The sequence below is a fragment of the Lactuca serriola genome, chromosome 5 (genome assembly GCF_051521515.1).
Source record: "Lactuca serriola cultivar US96UC23 chromosome 5, Lser_US96UC23_V15, whole genome shotgun sequence".
Classification (NCBI taxonomy): Eukaryota; Viridiplantae; Streptophyta; class Magnoliopsida; order Asterales; family Asteraceae; genus Lactuca; species Lactuca serriola.
The window spans coordinates 290474745-290496152 of NC_136412.1; the positions used below are offsets into that span (position 1 = coordinate 290474745).

Consider the following 21408-nt stretch of genomic DNA (forward strand, 5'->3'; position numbering starts at 1 on the left):
CACTCTAATGCATAATATATACATAACATAACTACTATGAGTTACGATCATAAGAGAATAAAAATATTGTGATAATATAAAAGCAATTATGAGCGTCTGGTTGAGAAAAAAACCCTAATGTTTTCCAAGTGATTATTGAGTATTTAAAGTTTCATAAATTAAAAATATTCAAATATGGATAAGTTTTAATTGCGATTATCATAAGAAGCATTGATTCTTTTGATTTGACGTTCATCGTCATTGCCCGTGAACAACATTCTTCTTAGCCAAGACGAAAAGAAAAAAACTTCGAAGACTCGATATCAATACAATTGACTCATATGTTTTTCGATCAAGATACTTGCACTTATTCTTCTTCATACTACATTCTTCCTTTTCTATCATCTCACTCTTTCATTCTACTAGGTTTCCCACCCTCAATTAGCTTCATGGGTATGAGTACAAAATTTGATTGATCTTCCTCGAAAAATTTCTATTTTCGGAACTTTTACCCAAAGGTCATTTAAAGAAAAATAAAAACTTAGAGGTAAAAAATTGCAAAACAAAATTTTAATATTGGATTAATACTTTCGATAAATAAAGAATACATGGATATTTCCAAATTTTAATGGGAACTAAATCTTCAATTACCTATGCTTTTTAATACTCTAGATAACCTTAACCCTAAGATAGAAAAATATAGGTATTTCTAAATTATTTGTGCTTTTTAATGAAAGTCATCTCTGGCGGCATTTGAGAATTTTATGGATGGTCCGTCTTTTTGCCTCATAAAAATCTACTTCTTTTATCGATAATCATCAAGTTATTACTTTAATATGTTTTGGTTATTAATGGTAACTGGGAATAATCTTTCATCGATTTGAGAATTTAAGGTCCATGACAGATTCCTCATATTCACACCATGGCATCATCATCAATGTTACAGCCTGTATACGATACACACACTCAATTGGTTCTTTTTCACTCGGATTCCTCCATTAATGGCGATCTATCCTCAAATCAACCAATATACTACTGAATAACTGCACCAATTACCTTCCATTTATTCAATTTGGGTCCCTTGATTCATAAATACATCATCAATCTCCCAGCTCATCATCTATCATATACCCATGGCCAACAACAATCACAACCATAATCACTACCAGGCCTCCACCTCCACCACCGCCGGCGCCGATGGACTTGCTCATCGAGTTAACAGCCCTAGATTTTCTGGTCCGATGACTCGCCGTGCTCAATCATTCAAACGCAACACCAACACCACTAACGCTAATAATACGCACCATGAGATTGATGTTCCACTTAACTCACCTAGATCTGAACTCGCTGAAGGGTTTGACTCGGTACCTGAAAAGAAGCAGACCCGTTTGACACAACGGATTCAGACAAGGAGAAGCGGCTCCAGTGGCGGATCCGGTAACGTTGATTTTGTTGAGGCGTTAGGATTAGGCGGAGTAGAGAAGAAAAAACTGCTAGGACACTGGATGTTCTTCCTGTTTTGTGGCTTCTGTTTGTTTTTGGGAATCTTGAAGGTTTCTGTTAATGGATGGTTTGGATCTGCCATCGAAAGAATTGGGTTTGATCAGGTTGGTTCATCTCTTGATAATTTTCATTACTTACACTCAAATCACATTTATATATGATATAATCAAAGATGCTCGGTTGCTTGGTCTTTATCCTGTGAAGTGAACAACCTTCCTAACAATATATTAAATGGAGAATCTGACTACAGTAGTTTAAACAAGTTTATGTGCTTGTTTGAATCTTTCTTTTATTCAGAAGAATATTACTCTGATATTGACACCATAGCACAAAGCTAGATATCTTTTTGGGTGTAATTTAGTTTCACTCAACTCAAAATATGGTGAGATCTTTAGCTAATACTAAAAGAAGAAAAACCTAGAAGTGCAGTAGTTGAACAACTTTTTGGTTTTTATAGAACTTTTACCATTATGTTGCTCTGTTTTTTTATCTGAAGATGAATATTCTATCTTATTGTTATACAGAAACAACACCTTTGGATATTCATATTTTACAATTTGTTTGCATGTCAATAGAAGCTATGTCATTTTATCCCTATTGTTTGTGTTACAGCATATTTGTGTTTACCTTTTGTTTTTATCCTGTTTTTGTTTTAACTGATGTTTGTTTCCAATAAACCTTCTCTATTATATAAAGAACCACTAGAAAACATAAGAAAATTGCATTCAATTTTGACTTTCATCCATAAACTTTTAACCTTTTAGCTCAAACCCTTTGTCAATAAGTTATCAATTTTGATAAATTTTCTACAACTCTTATATAACTTCATATTTTCTTCCATTTGTTTCAAATTAGGATTACTGGGATTCCTCAATCTCTTATAAGAACTTAAGGGATCATATATCTCACGACAATAGATATCAAGAAAATAAAAATCATGTTGAAGTTGAAGAAAACGATGTGCACAAAACTTTAAAAATGGTAGCTTCAGGTATTGTTGCTGATCAGTATCATAAAGATGATGTAAGTCTACACATTCTTAACTTTTTCAAACATTTTATGATATCAATTGGGAACAAATTGTTTATGAAATCATATGATTTTAGTTCACAGGTGTCTGGAGTAAACCCAGTAGTGGTAATTACAGTCAATGCATTAATCGTCCAAAAAGTCAAAAGAGTAAGTTTCACATAAAGTTTGACTTTTAATTTTGACCTTGAGTCTATTGGTTGACTTTCTCCCTTGTCTTTGTAGGGTTGGATGACAAGACCAATGGTTACCTTCTTATTAATGCAAATGGAGGCTTAAATCAAATGAGATTTGGGGTCTGATTCATTTATATACTAATAAATTATACAATGTTTGTAAATTATATCTTAAGTGTACTCAAAATTCTCTATTAATCTAATAATATTTTTGTATTTCAGATATGTGATATGGTTGCTGTTGCAAAGATTATGAAGGCTACATTAGTTCTTCCTTCCCTTGATCACACTTCCTATTGGGCTGATGAAAGGTTTTGTATTTTTGTTTTTTTTGAATTTAGCATTTTGAAAAAAATTATATATTGATTTTATATTTTATATTTTCAGTGGATTCAAAGATCTGTTTGATTGGCAACATTTTATTGAAACCTTAAAAGAAGATGTACACATAGTTGAGGAATTGCCACCTGTTTATGCTGGAATCGAACCATTTGCCAAGACTCCAATTTCATGGTCAAAGGTTTGACTCACAATTGACTTAATAACTTCCACTATTTCTTTTCCTTTTATGACGTTTTTATTTACTTTGAAGTCATCTTTTACTCTTTATGTCTCAGGTTAGTTATTACAAAATGGAGATTGTTCCACTTCTGAAACATCACAAAGTAGTCTATTTCACACATACCGATTCCAGAATCGCCAACAATGGAATCCCGAATTCCATTCAGAAGTTAAGGTGTCGTGTCAATTACAATGCATTGAAGTACTCTGCACCCATTGAGGAATTAGGAAAAACTTTGGTTGCAAGAATGAGACAAAATGGAAGCCCTTATCTTGCATTGCATTTGAGGTATTTATCACCATGTCCAAACACCCTCTTTTACTTTTTTTTTTTTTTTTTTTTTTTTGACTTAAAGACAATCTTTATTTCTTGTAGATATGAGAAGGATATGCTAGCATTTACAGGGTGTAGCCACAACTTAACATCAGAAGAAGACGATGAGCTTCGAAGAATGAGATATGAAGTGAGTCATTGGAAAGAAAAAGAAATCGATGCATCAGAAAAAAGACAACTTGGTGGATGCCCTTTGACTCCAAGAGAGACTTCTCTTTTACTAAAAGGATTAGGGTTTCCTTCAACCACAAGAATCTATTTAGTAGCTGGTGAAGCTTATGGAAAAGGCACAATGGATTCTCTCAATCAAGATTTCCCAAACATTTTCTCACATTTTACTCTTTCAACTGAAAGAGAATTGAAACCTTTCAAGAATCACCAAAACATGTTGGCTGGTTTAGATTACGTAATTGCCCTTCAAAGCGATGTTTTTGTTTACACTTATGATGGGAATATGGCAAAGGCTGTTCAAGGGCATAGAAGATTTGAGGATTTCAAGAAAACTATCAATCCTGATAGGTAATTTAATCTTACTTCACTTTCTATACTCTATGTTGCTGTTTTTGTGTAAAAAACAAAAAAATTAATTTTTTTTTTGGGTTGATGTAGGATGAATTTTGTTAAGCTTGTGGATGAATTGGATGAAGGGAAGAAATCTTGGGAGGAGTTTAGTTTGGAAGTGAAGAAGCTTCATGAGAAGAGAGATGGAGGTCCATATATGAGGGAACAAGGGGAATTTCCAAAATTAGAAGAGAGTTTTTATGCAAATCCACTTCCAGGATGTATATGTGATACAACACATGAAAAGTAAGGTGGATATTGTTTCTAAATTGAGTAGGATATTAAGAAGAAGTTGGTGATTGATTGATGGATGAATGAATGAAAATATTGAAAAATATTTATACAAGAGGATATTTGAGAAGCTTGTTGAAGTAATTTGAGAAGCAGCTGAGGTCGAGGTTTTAGAATTGGCGTAGGCTGTAAGGTTAAGTTTTGGTTTATTTTATTATATATATATATATATATATATATATATATATATATATATATATATATATATATATATATATATATAGAGAGAGAGAGAGAGAGAGAGAGAGAGAGAGAGAGAGAGGATAGGATGATATATGAATAGAAGCAATGTAATACTTGTTCCTAAATTTATAATTATATCATACAACATTCATGTTTCTTCTATTGAATATAGCTTAGGTTTAAGTTCAATATAATATTACTTAGATTAGGACTTAGGATATGACATCACATAACATGGTATCATGTGCTTGATATGGTATTGGATTGGGATTGATATACATGTCTTTAGATTCTATTGTTTGGAAAAGAGACATGTGCCAAAAAACATATGAATGTGCTTTCTGATTTACTAGCAAAAATAGCTCTCAAAAGGTTATCCATCATCGTTTTGTCCCATGTATACAATATCATCATGAGAAGATACGAATGTAACCAACATTGAGAGACAATCAAAAGCTCATTGGCTCTAGGGTGAGAGTCCCCATAGAAAAAACACCTTTAAAAACCTTGGAAAATTGCTTTATGAGTGGTCCCCACCAGAAAAAAACTTTAGGGAGAAGGGAGTCGTTCCCACTTAACCCACTGCCACATCACTTTTTCTTTTTTATTTTTCTTCATCTTTCTAAACCCATAACATACAGAAACTCTATCTTTTTGAAACCACTCAATTCACTGAATTAAAAAAAAGTACAAAACAATCAAATATAAAAATCTTAATTTGCAATAGAGTTATCAGCGGTACCATTCACACTTCAACGAGTGGATTGATTGGTTTCACTAACCCACTTTATCATCTTTCTCTACTTTCTCTTTCTTATTTTCTCTTGTACCATGTGTTTTAAAACTTGTACCTTAGTTGTTTTGTATTTTTTTTATTTTTATTTTTTTTAATTCAGTGGGTTGAGTGAATTCAAAAAGATAGGATTTAAGTCTGTTGTGGGTTGGGAAAGATGAAGAAAAAGAAGAGACAAAAATTGATGTGGCAGTGGGTTCGGTGGGTTGGGAGGGAACGACTCCCTCCTCCCTTAGGGAGGAGGGAATCGTAGCGGGTTGGAGTGAGCGGGTTTGACCAGGAAGGAGGAGAGGGGTGGGCGGGAGGAGAGCAAGAGAGAAAAGAGCGTGTTGAGCGGTTTCTTGAAACTGCTGGAGGGTTGAATCGCAGAAGAAAAATAGGGAAGATGGGTTGGGAGGGCTGCGGTTTAGGCGGGTTTGGATCCCTCCACAAAGGGTTTGGCGGGTAGCGGGAAGGACGGGGACGATTCTGTCCTACCTTAGAAAAACAAAAAAAAGGTTCGAAAAGCATATTTTTCAAACATGTTTATGACATTTTTGTAAAAAAAGATTTTTTTTTGAATCTTGTCGGATTTTTGTGAAGCCTTTTGACAAAATAGAGGCTGAAAAAAACCGAAAAAGTAATGCAAAGATGGTGTCATTTAACCGACCCATTGACAAAATAGTCAAATAAGTAATTATTTTCTTAAAAGGGCGAAAATGTGGTTATTTTTTTAAATGAGACCACAAAATTTGTTATTGTTGTGATTATCCTTAGAATTTATCTATAAAGTTGTTTTGGGTTACTACAGGATAAATTTTGTTAAACTTGTGGATGAACTTGATGAAGGTAAGAAATCTTGGGAGGAGTTTAGTTTGGAAGTGAAGAGGCTTCATGAAAACAAAGATGGAGGTCCATATATAAGGGAACCAGGGAAATTTCCAAAACTAGAGAGTTTTTATGCAAATCCACTTCCACGATGTATATGCGATAGAATACATGAAAAATATGGTGGATATTATTTCTAAATCGAGTAGAATATTAAAAAGAAATAGTGGGTGCAAAAATGAAGATATAGAAGTTGATTGATGTGAAAAGAGTTGTTGATCGATTAATGGATTGGATATTTATATTTAATTATACACGAGACTACGAGAGGATGTTGTGGTCAATGTTAGAAAATTTAGGGTTTGTGGTGGAGATCTGGATACTAACTTGGATCGTGAGAATACTTTCCGAACGGATATTTCTACCTTATGCCTGAGTTGCAATAAATTCAGCCTAGGATAATCCAAGTGGACACTTACGATATTAGTCACAGAAATCGTAAGCGAAATTGCTAGAAGGATTCTGTGAATGTTTGAAGAAAACGAGAGCTAAATTTCGTGTTTTTCTTCTGAGAAGGAAGAACCGTTTATATAATAAACGAGATTAAGGTTTCATTAGGGTTGCGCCGTCATGAGTTGCTTTGGAAGCAAGTTAGGGTAATCCGGATTTGAATGAGGATTTAGGGTTACCAAAACTAACAAGTTTCGTTAGTTTTACCATAATCACCCTTAAAAATTCTAATTTCCCACTAAGTTCCCAGCCAGGGGCTCTGCCTCTTAGACCCCGCTAGGGGCATTACCCCTAGACCCCACCAAAGGGGCGTTGCCCCTTTGGAAACCTCGGACCCAGGGGCGCTGCCCCTGGACCCCCCGACTTGTCGTCGAACCGGCTTCTAATATGATCTTATACATGCTTACACTCCGCACAAACCCGAACATATATTAGAATACAAATTATGAAGCCCCTTGGCTCACATGTTAATTCCAGTTACATAAAATGACATGATGACACTAAAATCACCAACAATTAATATAATCGACTTGTTGCATTGGGAGTAATTTGAGTAGTTGAGGTCGAAATTTTGGAATTGAAATTGGCGTTGTAAGGTTAAGTTTTTGTAGCACCTAGTTCCTGGTACGTACTCCTTGTGATTTATATTCTAAAATAGTGCATTTTTGCCTAGGACTCGGCGAGTTGAAGGACCAACTCGCCGAGTAGGAGTGGGATAAGACGCGAGGTCTGAACTTTGGACTCGGCGAGTCGGCCCCCGGACTCGGCGAGTAGACCCTGTTTGGGCAAAAACCCTAATCCGGGTGTTTGCACCCTATTTAAACACTCTAACTTGGCCTCCTTTGTCCCTAACACTTCCACAGAGTTGTAGAAAGAAACCCTAGCCCCATATTGTTCTTGAGAGTGATTTTGGCCTTGTGAGGAAGGTTTGGGAGCTTAGAAGAAGAGGGAAGAGGTTGAAGTGTGCAAGGAGGGGAGGTAGATCCGGAATCTATACTGTGAGAAGCTTCCATTCAGCCGGAGGATTACCGGTACAGCCACCAGACGTCTAGCAGTCATACTTTCGGTAGCTACGTTACGAGGTGAGTTTCCTTCCAGTAGTAACGGGTCTAAGGCACCAATGCCGACCTGTATAGATGATATGTTAGTGTCGGAGTGTAGGCAGGGCCCGTATCTCATAGTTGAGGTTGATTATGATATATGCCAGTATGATAGAATGGTTTATACTCGTTGTCTGTGTGATACTTGTATGTTATGGTTGTAGCTGAGTGTGGGCGAGGCTCGTATCTCTCTGACAGTGGAGTGTGGGCAAGGCTCGTATCTCTCAGATAGGGCAGTGTGGGCAAGGCCCGTATCTCCCAGATAGCGTAGTGTGGGCGAGGCCCGTATCTCCAGCTAGCGGAGTGTGGGCGAGGCCCGTATCTTCATGAGTGTGGGCGAGGCCCGTATCTCCTAGCTGTTCATTGTATGTTTGTATGGTATGAGGTATTATGGGGAACTCACTAAGCTTCATGCTTACGGTTTACAGTTTTGTTTTCAGGTACCTTTTCTTCAAGAGGGAAGGAGTTGGCGCGGTAGCGACACATCATACACGCACCTTGTTTTCCGCACCATGAGTCATTCTGGGATTTTGTACTCTGATAGTTGATTGTTTTTCATGTTTCGGTTTTCAGACACGATGTATGTTATGAAATGGTTTGACCAGACAATGTTTTAATTACAACCGTTTTCTAAAGTATTGATTTAAAAAGAAAATTTTTGGACATGAAATTTAGGTCGTTACAGTTTTGGTTTATCTTTATCTTTATAAATCTTATAAAATATGTCATCCAAATGAATATGGTTCAAGATATGTAATATATTTCCATCATATTAATTTAAAACCCCCACAACCTCTTAACTTTCAACCAATAAATAACTACTCAAGAGTGTTTAATCGTATATTATATAACTACTTAAGTAAATGAATTTTATGTTCTTAAAATTAATATCATTTACTAATTACTTTTTATATTCTCCTAATTTATAAATTTCTAGCCATATTAGTAGCATATAAATAAGATTTTCCTACAGAAAATATTCATATATTTAAAATGGTTTTATGATTCAAATATGAAAATTAGAAGAGACATGAAAAGTTTAAGAAATACATTTTGTTGCAAAAAAAATGAATTTTATTATGGTTATTAATGTATCAAATATATGTTAAGTGTATGTTAAGTTCTATGGACTCTTTTTATATGATTTTTCATTTTTTTTTTAAAAATGTACATTTCTCATTTTTTTTAGAAAACATGAACTTTAAAAAAATGAAAAAACAAATATTTTTTTATAAAACTGCATTTTTTTAAAAAACCAGTAAATTTTTAAAAACTTGTAAGGTTTTAGAAAAAATTGGAATATTTTAAAAAACTATAATTGTTTTAACAAAAAAAAATCAACGTTTTAGATGTATATATGCATATTTTTTAAAGTGTATATAGGCATATTTCTTATACTACAAAATTTCATAGCGTTTTCATTTATTCGAGTCAAGATCTCTATATTCTCTTCAATATTTTCCACAAATTCTTCAAAATCTATAAGAAAATTAAAAAAAAATGATTAACGCAAAAACACTCACAAAAATGCATATTTATATATCATGTAAGATTCACATATGATTATATCATGTAAGATTCAAATGTGATTATATAATGTGATATTCACACGTGATTGTATATTTTAAGATTCAAATATGAAATTCACAAGAAAAATTAAAAAAATTTAATGATTAACACTCACACAAAATACATGTGTGTATATAGACGTAATTCATGATACACTTGTGATTTACATATGAATCACATGTAATTCATATATGATTCACTTATGATTTATATGTGAATTACATGTGATTCATATGTGAATCACATATGAATTACATGTGACATATGTGATTCAGTTACATGTGAATCACATGTAATTCACATCACACCTATAGTCTTGCTTCCAATTAATTACTAAAATATTATGTCAAGTCACACAAATCACAAATGATTTATAATTGATTATTGCCACTAGCCAATTAATTACTACAAACTTATAGTCCTACTTTCAATTAATCATAACCAAAACTGTGAAAAATCAACATATTAGGGATATGTATATATGAAAATATAGATATATGCATATTTGGACATTTGTTTAACAACATTAAAAAAAAAATCTCAAGTTCTAGTTTAGAAAACTACAAAATAGACTTGAATATTGCATAAAGTTAATGAAAAAACTAGATACATACTTGTAGAAGCTTCCCGTGAGCATAAACTTGCATCAAAACCTTTGTGCATGAAATAAAAATTGAGTGAAAGTAGCCAAATATGCTCCATAACCAAACTAACATAAACAGTTGATCAACACATATACATTACAAGATCATATTCATGGATATAGGCTTTAGCAACAAGTGTTGCTTAATTATCCTTTACATTAAGAGGTGCAAACAACAGATACTAGAAATCAACAATCAAGCTTTAAGAAAGACTTACAAAGCAGGGTATCAACCTAGGTTGGGAGATTGTCTTTGCAGGTGTCTTAATAGATGACTCATCTTCTGAAGAATGATGATGACGATCATCATCAACCATAGCCATGGATGAGGCTGGGCCACTTCTTGTTGTCCACAAATAACCTCTATTTGGTGGAGTTGAACTTCCAGCCATTGATCATGCTGACATGCGAATAGATTTTACAGTAGTTTTATCAGATTAAAAAAGTGAAGATGATTATAGTTCTTACATCAAAAGGAATTAAACTCAAGACAATATATCCTCCTTTTGACCAACATTCTCGCAACAGTTCCAAAAGGCTCCTCAAATGTAGAATCATCCATCAGCAAAATCATTTTGAATAGATTTCTCACTTGCAAAGATCACCAGTTTCAATTTTAATCTAGAAATCTAAATTGAAAAGAAAAACTATATTTAATCAAAAGTTTGGCTGAAATAAAGTAAACAATTATACGATAGCTCAGATCGATCACTAGATATCATATTCTACACAAAATGCCTTGCCTTCTGATTATGTTAAACACACTATCGATTAGGTCAAACCATTTGTGGAATTACCGTGATTAACAATGAGGACGACAATTAATTCAAAGTTTCATTGAAGATAATAGAGATTAAATTGATGCAGATTCAAACAAAAAGTGGAAATCAAATGCAAATAAAAATAAATACCTACAGGTCGATGTGCAGGAAGGAGATATAAGTATGGAGAGAACTCAACGGTAAAATAGATTTGTAAGCAAACCACAATCGATTCATATATTACAACAATAAAGCATGAATTGTTAATGATCAACGAGCCTAGATCATTGGAGGATTTCGTATTCGATGTCGATTGATGATAACGACTACAAAATATGGATTGATTATGGATCCAGATATGAAGACGAGAAGGAGACGGCGAGGAAGAACGTGAGCGAGGAGGCGACACTCTTTGGAGGTGATGTGACGATAAAATGAAGGAATAAGAGATCTCGTTCACTTTTGTGTGGATGATCGGAGATGGAGATGATTCCAAATGGTTGAGTTTTTTTGGGGAACGATGGAGTGAGAGCGGTGATATCAGGTCATTGTAGTGGCAGTCGATGATGAAGAGAGTGGTAAGCCGGTGTAGGTGGTGGTCGTTGATAGAGGTAGGGGTGGTCGGTGGAAGGCGGGGGAGGTGGTTGTTAAAGGCGTAGAGAGGCGGTTAATGGAGGAAGGAGTCAGTGGAGAGAGAGAGAGAGAGAGAGAGAGACTAAGGATATTTCATTAACTATGAATTGTTTTTTTTTTCTTTTTTGTTTATTTTAGGTTTAATTATTTTCAATTCCATATTTACCATTGTGGTATGTTAAAGAAACCCTAAAATGACATTACGTTCATTTATATTGACAAGAATGTCATGATCAATCCAAACCATTAAATAATTCAATCCAACGTTTCACCTTTAGTTTTCGGGTTCTTAGAAAATTATAAGTTCTCAAATGATCCTTCCTTTCCCTCCTCCCTCCCTCCCTCTCTCCCTCTCTCTCTCTCTCTCTCTCTATATATATATATATATATATATATATATATATATATATATATATATCATTTTTATTAAAAATTTATTTTTTAATCCTTTGTCTTTTCAACTTCCAATCTTATTTAAATTATTATGTATAAAATATTATCATTAGTATGTTAGATTATTTAAATTAGTAATATAATATACATAGTTTTTTAATTTAAATATAATGTTAAATTTTCAACTTTTAAATTATCAATTTAATATATTTGATTGTTAATTTAAATATGATATAAGATTTAAAACCTAAACCAAAAGCTTAATAAACTTAAAAAATATCAAAACTTTTTTTTAATCGTTAAAATCTTTAAACGTGTTAAACACAAACCTCAATTGAGTTGTCAAACTAACTAAAATAATATACAAAAACTATTTTATAGTAACAAAATTTTGTTCAAATTGATTTTGTAAATTATTTAACATTAATAGTTAAAAATTAGTAACATAACAATTATTAAAACAATAACACTACATCGAGAATAATATTCGTTTTATTTACGACCAAACAACGGATAGATGCCATTAAGTGTTATTGTTCAAAGTAGTTGAAATTATAAATTATTATGCTAATACTAATGTCAATACCATAAGCACTTAAACAACATATACTTTTTCAATATTTTAAGAATATTTTTTAACTTGTGCAACGTATGGATATTTGCCTGGTTTTTTTATATAATAGGAAAGATAATACATGATTAGAAACCATGTAATGTAATACTTTTCGCACAACTTATATCATACAACATTAATGTTTTTCGTGTTTTGAACCACTAGATGAAAGTAACATTAGGTCCCAAACACTTCCTGAATGCTTCATATCGGATAACCTAACAAACATGTTCTATTATGAATTAATGAAAACATTTGGAAATGCATTTAACTTTAAAGTGGGTCCCTCGTAGCTTAATTGGTCTCAAGTTGTCATGCTTGGGGTTTGGGATAAAACAAAAAAATCATGGTGGAGGCTTAGTAATGAACGTATGAGGGTTTTCCCTAATTAGTCTGATCATTGCGGATGGATCGTTGATTATTGGACTTATCTATCATAAAATGGATTTTGTAGATCTCTAGTGCCAAACTTTTGGGGTTTGGGATAAAGTAACGATAATTTGGGAGGTGTTCTAAAACTTTTGGTTCATTATTGGGCCAGACTATCATGCCCAAATTATTTTGTTTAGGGATGCAATTTTAATCCCTCTCATTTGAGCATACAACATATGCACGTTTTCTCTAAGACAGCTACGCCAAAAATGTTAAAAAGTATATTAGTATATGAGTTTTTAGAAAAACAAGGACTAAGGTGGACATCAACAAAACTGTTGTTTATTCCAAAGCTTAAGGCCATTTTAATCCCTCTCATTTGAGCATACAACATTCTATTCTAAAACAACCCTAAGCTTACCAAATTAAAAAAAAACATTAAAAATCAACATCACCAAACATGAAGATGCTTGGTACCACAATAAACAAACAACAATAAGATGAAGGTAAATCAAGAACTTGAAACCCAAAAACAACCTTAACCAGACCCACCAAGAACACCCTTGAGTTTCTTAACTTGTACTGAATCCAAGAAAGTTGTCCCTGACACCACTTCTGTTGGTATATCGGTTCTAGTAATCTGCATTCCTGGCATCGAACTACTGAAGCTAGTGATTCCAAATACAGGGCTTGTACCACAATTTTTTATGAAGTGTTCCAGCCCTTGTGGGAAAACAAAAGTATCCCCTTCTTTTATCGTCTTAGCATACAAAGTATTATCATACGATATGAATCCAACACAAGTAGTCCCTTTGATGAGATACAACATTTCCGTGCCTCCAGGGTGAGTATGCATCGGTAGAGCTCCATCCATAGCCATGTCTAACCTAGCCATGGATATCCAAAGCCCATTCACGGCCGGAAACTGGGGAGTGAATGCTGGAGTGACATAAGCGTTGATGGGATTGGCTGTGTTCCCAGGTTCACCAAGGCTCGAGAAAGAAAAATCATCTGCTGTTATTTTCTTGGGATCTTTGCATGGGAAACCCAAAGGAGTGTCAGACTGTGACAAATCGGCTACACAAAAGTCGTGAACAGATGCATAAGAGGTCGTAAAGAGAAGAGAGAGTATAAGAAGAGTGGGGATCAACATTATTTGGAGTGTACGTCTTAGTGGGTGTAGAGAAGATGAGGATTATAACTATAGGATGAGATAGGATGTATACTGACATGAATGAAGCCTATACAAATGGGTTTATATTTTCATGAAGCATGCATATTGTTATTTTGATTGTAAAAATACATGATATTATATAGGTTGGTTGTACTATATATGAACTAAAATCGGATTGAAGTGTTGATTTGTTATTTCTAATCCAAATACATTGTTTCTACGAGTTGTATTTTACAGATTATTTCATTAATTATAAAAGCACGTACTATTATTTCATTAATTATAACTAATAGTACAACTGTTAATGCATAATGTACAAGTATGTCAATAAAACTTTAATCCTTCAACTTTATATAATCCGTCACTTGCAACCCCTATAGTTTGTAAAATATATTTTCAATCCATTTACTTTTTAAAATATCACTTTCACCCCTCCACCTTCAACTTTGTAAAATATCACTTTTACCCCTTTATTTTCTAGAACATCGTGTTTATCCCCCGTTTCCGTAGCATATATAATATGATTTTCACTTCTCTACTTTGTAAAATGAATTTCCGATCCCTCTATTTTTTAAATGTTACTTTGACCCCCTCAACTTCGATCTTTGTAAAATGTCACTGGTTTAATCAAATTTTACTCCTAATACGCAACCAAAACACGTAAAAACCTGCTGAAAGATGTGGGATCAATTGCTAGTAATATTATATTTTGAAAAGACTTATTTAAATAACAAAGAGTACAAAGTGAAAGTGTATTAGGGCATCCACAATGTATTGAACTCCATAGTGTTCAATAGATTGTCACATCATTTTTGTACATTCCATACAACTATATTATTTTTTTTCAACAATGCATTGAACTCTATAAAGTTCAATAGAAAATTGCAAAATCTATTTTATAGAATATATTTAAGAATTAAGAATTTTCCTTTTTCCCATTGAAAAGTTTAATAGCCATTAAAATAAAAATCCATTGAATGACGATGTGACATCTCACTATGGTATAATTTAATCCATTGAATGACATGCAAATAAACTTGTCATCATATTCAACTCTCCCATTACACTCACCACCATTATGGATGCTCTTACCACACAATCACCTTTCGCGGATTCTAATAAAATAACCACCATTATGGAGAATAAAATGTATGCGAACATGTGGGAACCCTTTTTTGACAAATATCATTGCTGATAAACATTCACGGTCACACTTTATTCTTGGCGAGGAATATTTAAGTATTAATGTTTTGCCTGTTCTTAATGTTCCATTTCACCACAAAACATATATTAATGTTCATAACCAAAGAGTGGTGACATCACCTATTTCCATATATCTAAGGGTTTGAAGATTTTATATTTATGTACTTATCAAATTATTGCAATATCAGTCTTGTTTACTTTCTAATTGTCATTCATATGTTGTCATCTCGATTCGATTACGTTTCAACAAAAAAATACATGAGTATTTCGTTCCTATTCGATACAATACAGTTTCTTGGTAGTTTGCCTTCTCCTCTCGTAGAAAATAAACCGTACATGTCCTTGTTTTGAATGTTATAATTTTTCAATGTTTTAACATCGATCCTTGGGTTACTTTATAGTCAAAGAAAAATTAAGCAATGTCATACTAGAGAATATATATGCCCGTCTATGATCTGTAAACTTACAAGGACTTGATCTTCTACATACATGATTTTGTTTCGATGGATTAAACAATCATTTATTGCAAAATTAGCCCCCACGATTACACAAAATAATTAGAATACGTTTTTTTTAGAACCGGCAAATATTATTAAACGGAACACTACCCAGCAAGTTGCTAGGCAGGCCGTGCAAAATAAACGAATTTTACAATTAAGTTTGGAGTATAGTCAATTTAACGGACAAATACACCATTCGGCCCAACTTAAGCAACAATTTACTCTCCTGTGTCTAATCCAAGTAAAAACGACGGACTTAACACTATCAATGATCTGTAAATGGGAGGTTCGTTTGCCCTTGAATACGCCTTCACACCTTGTTTTCCACAAAATCCACATTGCACCAAAGATAATACAGATTAGGTTGTTTCTCCTTTTCCGACATCTCCCCCATGTTTTTACAAATTCAATAAGTTTCCCGATGGTTTGAAATTGCGGTTTCGGAATGTTGCACCATTTAAAAATCGGTTCCCAGACATTGCTCGCCACTGGACATCGAATGAGAATATGCTCCGCGTCTTCCTCTTCCAGTTGACATTGGGGGCATGATGCATTTGGAATCCCAACTCCTCTCCTTTTTAATGCTATATAAGACGGGATGCGTCCCATATTAGCTCTCCAGATAAAGGAGTTTACCTTTATTGGGATTTCATGAATCCATGGAATGATAACTTCATTTGTTGCCGGTTCAGTATTATCAAGTTTCAATCTAATCGTCTCAACAAGGAAACTACCATCACCTGATAGAGGACAGCTCCAATAATCTGGATCTGAAGATGGTCGATGTTCACCAATGCTCTCATACAACAGCTGAAGGCTATGGATCTGTTCATCCGTTGCAGGGGGTGATTTCCATTCCCACGAAAATCCATCTGTTAGTACTCTTTGACTGATCTTGCACCTTTTACGTTTTTCAAGTTGATACAGCTCTGGAAGTTGATCCTTTAAAGGTTCCCCCTTACACCAAGCATCCATCCAGAAAAGAGTATCGTTGCCATTCTTCACGTTTTTCTTTAGGATGTCACTAAAGCTTAATCCAGCTTTGGATAAATCATTCATCACCCCTGCAATATTGTTCCACACACCTGCAATAGTTTTTTTTTTTGATAATACGTTAGCAGGCTTATTGTAAAGATTATGAATACCAGTAATTACTTTACTCCACAAGGTTGCTTTGTTTGTTTTTAATGCCCACCACCATTTGACAATCATTGAAATATTGAAGGCCCTGAGCGATCCAAGACCAAGACCCCCCATGTCCTTTGGGCTAACAATCTTTTCCCACGATACCCAAGCAATTTTGAACTTGTTATCGCACCCGCCCCACAGAAACTGTCGGCGAATTTTTTCAAGAAGGTCAATAACTCCCACCGGCGCCACAAATAAAGAGAAATAATACAACGGTAAACTGCCTAGGACTGGTTTGGCTAACGTTAGCCTTCCTCCAAATGGCAATGCTTTCGATTTCCAAGGCGAGAGTTTGGAGTAAAAACGGTCAATGACAGGTTTCCAATGTTTCTTAAGCTTCATGTTAGCACCAACAGGGACCCCCAGGTAAGTGAAGGGTAGTGACGCAGGTTGGCAACCCAAGGGAGCAGCCCATCTATCAACTTCTGCCTTGTCAACACCGACACCGAAGACCCTAGATTTATTAAAGTTAACCTTTAACCCAGATGCCGCTTGAAAACATCTTAACACCCTTGCTAGATTTTTAATGTTGCTTTGGGTCCACTCACCCACAAAAATGGCGTCATCGGCATAGAACAAGTGGGAGATTTTAGTATCAGAATATGGGATTTTTATGCCCTGGAACAGACCCTTTCTGCAAGCTGCATTCATCGCAACATTTAATCCTTCCATGGCGATTATAAATAGGAATGGTGAGAGGGGGTCGCCCTGTCGTATACCTTTTTCCATTCTAAATTCCTCCGTTGGAGACCCGTTTATGATAACTGAAAGTCTTGCAGATTGAATGCATCCTTTGATCCACATACGCCATTTATCGCCGTAACCCATTTGAATAAGCACTGAATCAAGATACTCCCAGTTAACGGAGTCAAATGCTTTCTCCAGGTCTACCTTGAAAAGGAGGATCTGTTTTTTAACCTTCTTGGCCCAGGAACATAACTCGTTAACAATTAGCGGACCATCAAGGATATTGCGCCCCTTCACAAAAGTTGTTTGAGTATCTCCAATGTTCTTGCTAATTATCTTACTGAGTCTGTTGGCTAAGGTTTTGGAGATTATTTTGTATAGCGAACCAATTAAGCTAATTGGTCTATAATCACCAATTAGCAATGGATCTTTTATCTTGGGTACGAGGGTGATGAAGGACGAGTTGCAGCCCCGAGCCAACGTTTCATGTTTCTCAAAGTATTTAACGAATTCCATGATGTCGCCCTTCAAAACATCCCAATATTTTTTTATGAATTCAAAGGTGAAACCATCTGGTCCTGGCGCCTTATCACCTCCACACGCCCAAATGGCTTGTTTGATTTCCACCATTGTGAAGGGGGCTTCAATATTTGATCGAGTAACCGAGTCAATCTTACGAAAATCACTGCTGATAAGTTTTGGTCTGCAAGGCCATTTTTCCTGAAATTTTCTCTGGTAGAATGAAAGAACTTCATCTTTTATTTCTGCCACATTTGTGCTCCAAGAGCCATTGATGAGTAACCCATGAATATGGTTCTTGCTTTTCTTGTTGTTTACATACCCATGGAAAAAACGGGTGTTTTCATCCCCATCTATTGTCCATCGGATTCTAGCCTTTTGCTTTAGATCAAGAACAGTCAACTTCTCAAGTTCAGCTATTCTTTGGACACCAATTCGCCTTTCCTCTAGCTCCACCTCAGATAGCCTTGTTGTTTCAGCAGCTATATCAAGTTCGTACACCCTGTGTTTAAGCTTCATCAGCTCTTCAGTCTCCTTAGGGTGGTCCTTTGCTCTCCATTTTTTGATTTCATTTTTTAGATAACGGAGTTTGGCAGCAAGGTAAGCGTCCGGGTTACCGTATCCATTGAATCTCTCCCACAAATCTTTGATGATTTGCTCGAATCCGTCTCTTTTCATCCACGAGTTGAAGAATCTAAATGGAGGTTTGCCAAAGTCAGATATTAATGTCTGAAGAATGATGGGACAATGATCTGAAGTCTCCCACTGAGCAGCTGTGACTGATACATAGGGAAAGAGAGTAAGAAAATTGTTGCACACAAGAAATCTATCGAGTTTGCTCATCTTGAATTCCGATTGGCAATAGTAGGTGAATCTGTGCCCCCCCATTCTAGGTTCATGTAAGCATTCTTTATCAATGAATCGATTAAACCAGAAGGCTTCTGACCGATTAAAATGGGAATTAAATCTTTCTTCTTCCTTTCTAACAGTATTAAAGTCTCCAAATATTACCCAGGTTCCTCCTTTGGTGGCTTTGATCTGTCCCAAGTCTTCCCATAGCTTCTTTTTGCTTTGTGGATCATGAGGACCATAGATATTTGCTAGGATAAATGGACCATGGATACCTGACCACTTACCGATTGTGATTAGAAAGTACCTCTCCTTTATGACTTCTTCGACCTGGAATATCTTGGAGTCCCAAATGCTGAGTAGACCACCCGATCTTCCAGCGGAAGCTGTTGCAGCAAAACCGAATTCCCCATTATACCAACAACCAGCCACATCTATGTGATTTTCATCCGAAAGTTGAGTTTCCTGTACCCCTAGGAACATTGTGCGATGTTTCTTTGTTAACCTTCTTACCCATGCGATCTTATAATCTTCTCCGATTCCCCTTATATTAAGACTTAGGAAGTTCATTGTGGGTTGTTGTCTTCTCCGACTGCCCCCATTGTTTCAAGTAGAACTGGGTTAGTTGAGTCTATTTCAAAACCCAATTCCATACCCACCTCTGCCGTTTTTTCTAATTCCACAGAAAGAGACCTGGAGCATGAGGAAATATCATTGCGGAGAGCAGCTGGGTTTTTATTAAGGTCGAAATTGGTGGGACTGTGGTCAATTTCAACATTGGTCCTTACTTGAGCTACCGTTGCAGAAGGAGACATGTGCCCTGTATCCGATTGAACGAGCAATTGGGGTACTGAGTTACGAGGGGAGTCGGATCCTGAGATGTCACGACGCTTTCTTTTGCCTAATGACCCGGGAATGAATTGATTTTGGGCTTGGGTGAAGGAAGATCTGTCAATATTGGGGGAAGGGAAGGGCCCAAAACATCCCAGTGGGAGCCCGTTAGCAAAATTACTCAAATGGGCTTTAGGGGGGGGGGAGTGGTAATTACATCAGAGGGTCCAATCATCTCGTCATTGCATTGAGGGGAATGAATTATACCGTTACCCACAATTCCCAAGACCTGTGACGATCCACCTGACTTCCTTGGACTTGTCTCCAGACGTTGAGGGATACCCGGTGTCTCTTGGGTTACCCTAATCGACATCGTCGATTTCACCGGCGTACCAACCGGTTTTTCTGTCTCCGGTGATCTGATATCCTGCAATGGTTCCTCCCTAACAACTGGCACCGGACTTATTTCTCCTTCTTCCATTTCACCGCCGTCTTCATGCATCCATGTATCTGATACTCCCTCCTTGTCTTCATTTTCTTCATCAGTTGCATCAACCTCACTTAATTCATCATTCACATAATAATCTTCACAATGATCAAACTTAAAGGGAAACCAGTCTTCATCGAATTCAATAATACCAAGCTTTATAAACTTCCCCTCACATGAAACAAAGATCTCGTCATTTATTCTCGTCCTTCTTTTGGTTAGAATACCAATTTTTACGCAGGACAGATCAACCCGATTATGAAGTTCATCAAATGGTGCAATTGTGACCCCATATCCTTCTGTTATTTTTGAGAAGTTACGATCTCCCCAAAGGTGTATAGGTAGACCAACAATCCGAATCCATGCAACTCTATCAAATTCTGGATCAATCTTCTCCACCCATTCAACCCATTTCAAATGCTCTTGCCATCGCTCCCTATTGTCCTTGAATTCCTTTGCACTAACTGAGTCATTGAACTGTAACAGAACTTTCAGTCCCCCCACGTACTTAATCTCCATGAGAATATCATTTCGGAATGACAACAGCTTGGGCATGTGTCCCAAATGGTCAAGCGACGTTGCCTCACCGATAAGAGACGTCTTCCATAGCCACTTTTGTATATTTCTGCTTAGGTCGATATGAGGGGGAATTGGAGGCGGCGGTGGTGGGTGTGTAGCATGTGGCTGTGTTTTCTTGCCAAGAACTTCTGCAAACGTTCTATTGTCCCTTGGTCTCCCCCACATCCCCTGTGCAGGCTGTTTAGTTGTGAAGTGGTCATTGTGTCTCACAGAGTAGTTGCTATTAAACTTCTTCTTTGTTATGGGAGGTATCTCTTTCCTCTTGTGTAACGCCAGATTCACCTCCAGTCTTGTTCCTCTAACCACAGTACCATCAAGTTGATTTTCCATATGTTTTACATTCTTCACATCTGTGAACCTGATGAAGGCGTAATATCTTCCATTTTTTCCTTTTCTTAACCCCATGAATACGTCAATCAGTCTACCGAATCGGATGAACGCTTCATAGATCTCTCTCTTTGTGGCGTCCCTTGGAACATTTGTGACAAAAAAAGTAGTGATCTCGCTGCCACGTTTCTCCGCTGTTTTTCTCCTACGAACTTCCTTCCATCCTTTCATTCTAAGCTTCTTTCCGTTGCTT

General features: G+C 35.7%; 2 protein-coding genes across 2 annotated transcripts; one reads left to right on the forward strand and one right to left on the reverse strand.

The window, feature by feature from the left end:
* The first annotated feature begins 750 nt into the window (after positions 1 to 750).
* On the forward strand, positions 751 to 4779 carry LOC145054618 (O-fucosyltransferase family protein). The gene is made up of 9 exons (XM_079002850.1): positions 751 to 1586; positions 2338 to 2505; positions 2589 to 2661; positions 2737 to 2807; positions 2910 to 2998; positions 3075 to 3207; positions 3305 to 3537; positions 3625 to 4101; positions 4192 to 4779. The coding sequence occupies exons 1-9, from the start codon at positions 1113 to 1115 to the stop codon at positions 4391 to 4393; spliced, it is 1920 nt and encodes a 639-aa protein (XP_078858976.1). The 5' UTR covers positions 751 to 1112; the 3' UTR covers positions 4394 to 4779.
* Positions 4780 to 13349: 8570 nt separating this feature from the next.
* Positions 13350 to 13964, reverse strand: LOC145051706 (germin-like protein subfamily 3 member 1). Its single transcript, XM_078999549.1, has one exon. It carries the CDS (start codon positions 13962 to 13964, stop codon positions 13350 to 13352), a length of 615 nt encoding a protein of 204 aa, XP_078855675.1.
* Positions 13965 to 21408: the final 7444 nt, after the last annotated feature.

Coding starts and splice junctions, on each gene's coding strand:
- LOC145054618 (XM_079002850.1), top strand. CDS start 1,113: ATGGCCAACAACAATCACAACCATAATCACTACCAGGCCTCCACCTCC. Junction 2,999..3,074: donor TCCTATTGGGCTGATGAAAG/GTTTTGTATTTT, acceptor TTATATTTTCAG/TGGATTCAAAGATCTGTTTG. Junction 3,538..3,624: donor TATCTTGCATTGCATTTGAG/GTATTTATCACC, acceptor TATTTCTTGTAG/ATATGAGAAGGATATGCTAG.
- LOC145051706 (XM_078999549.1), bottom strand. CDS start 13,964: ATGTTGATCCCCACTCTTCTTATACTCTCTCTTCTCTTTACGACCTCT.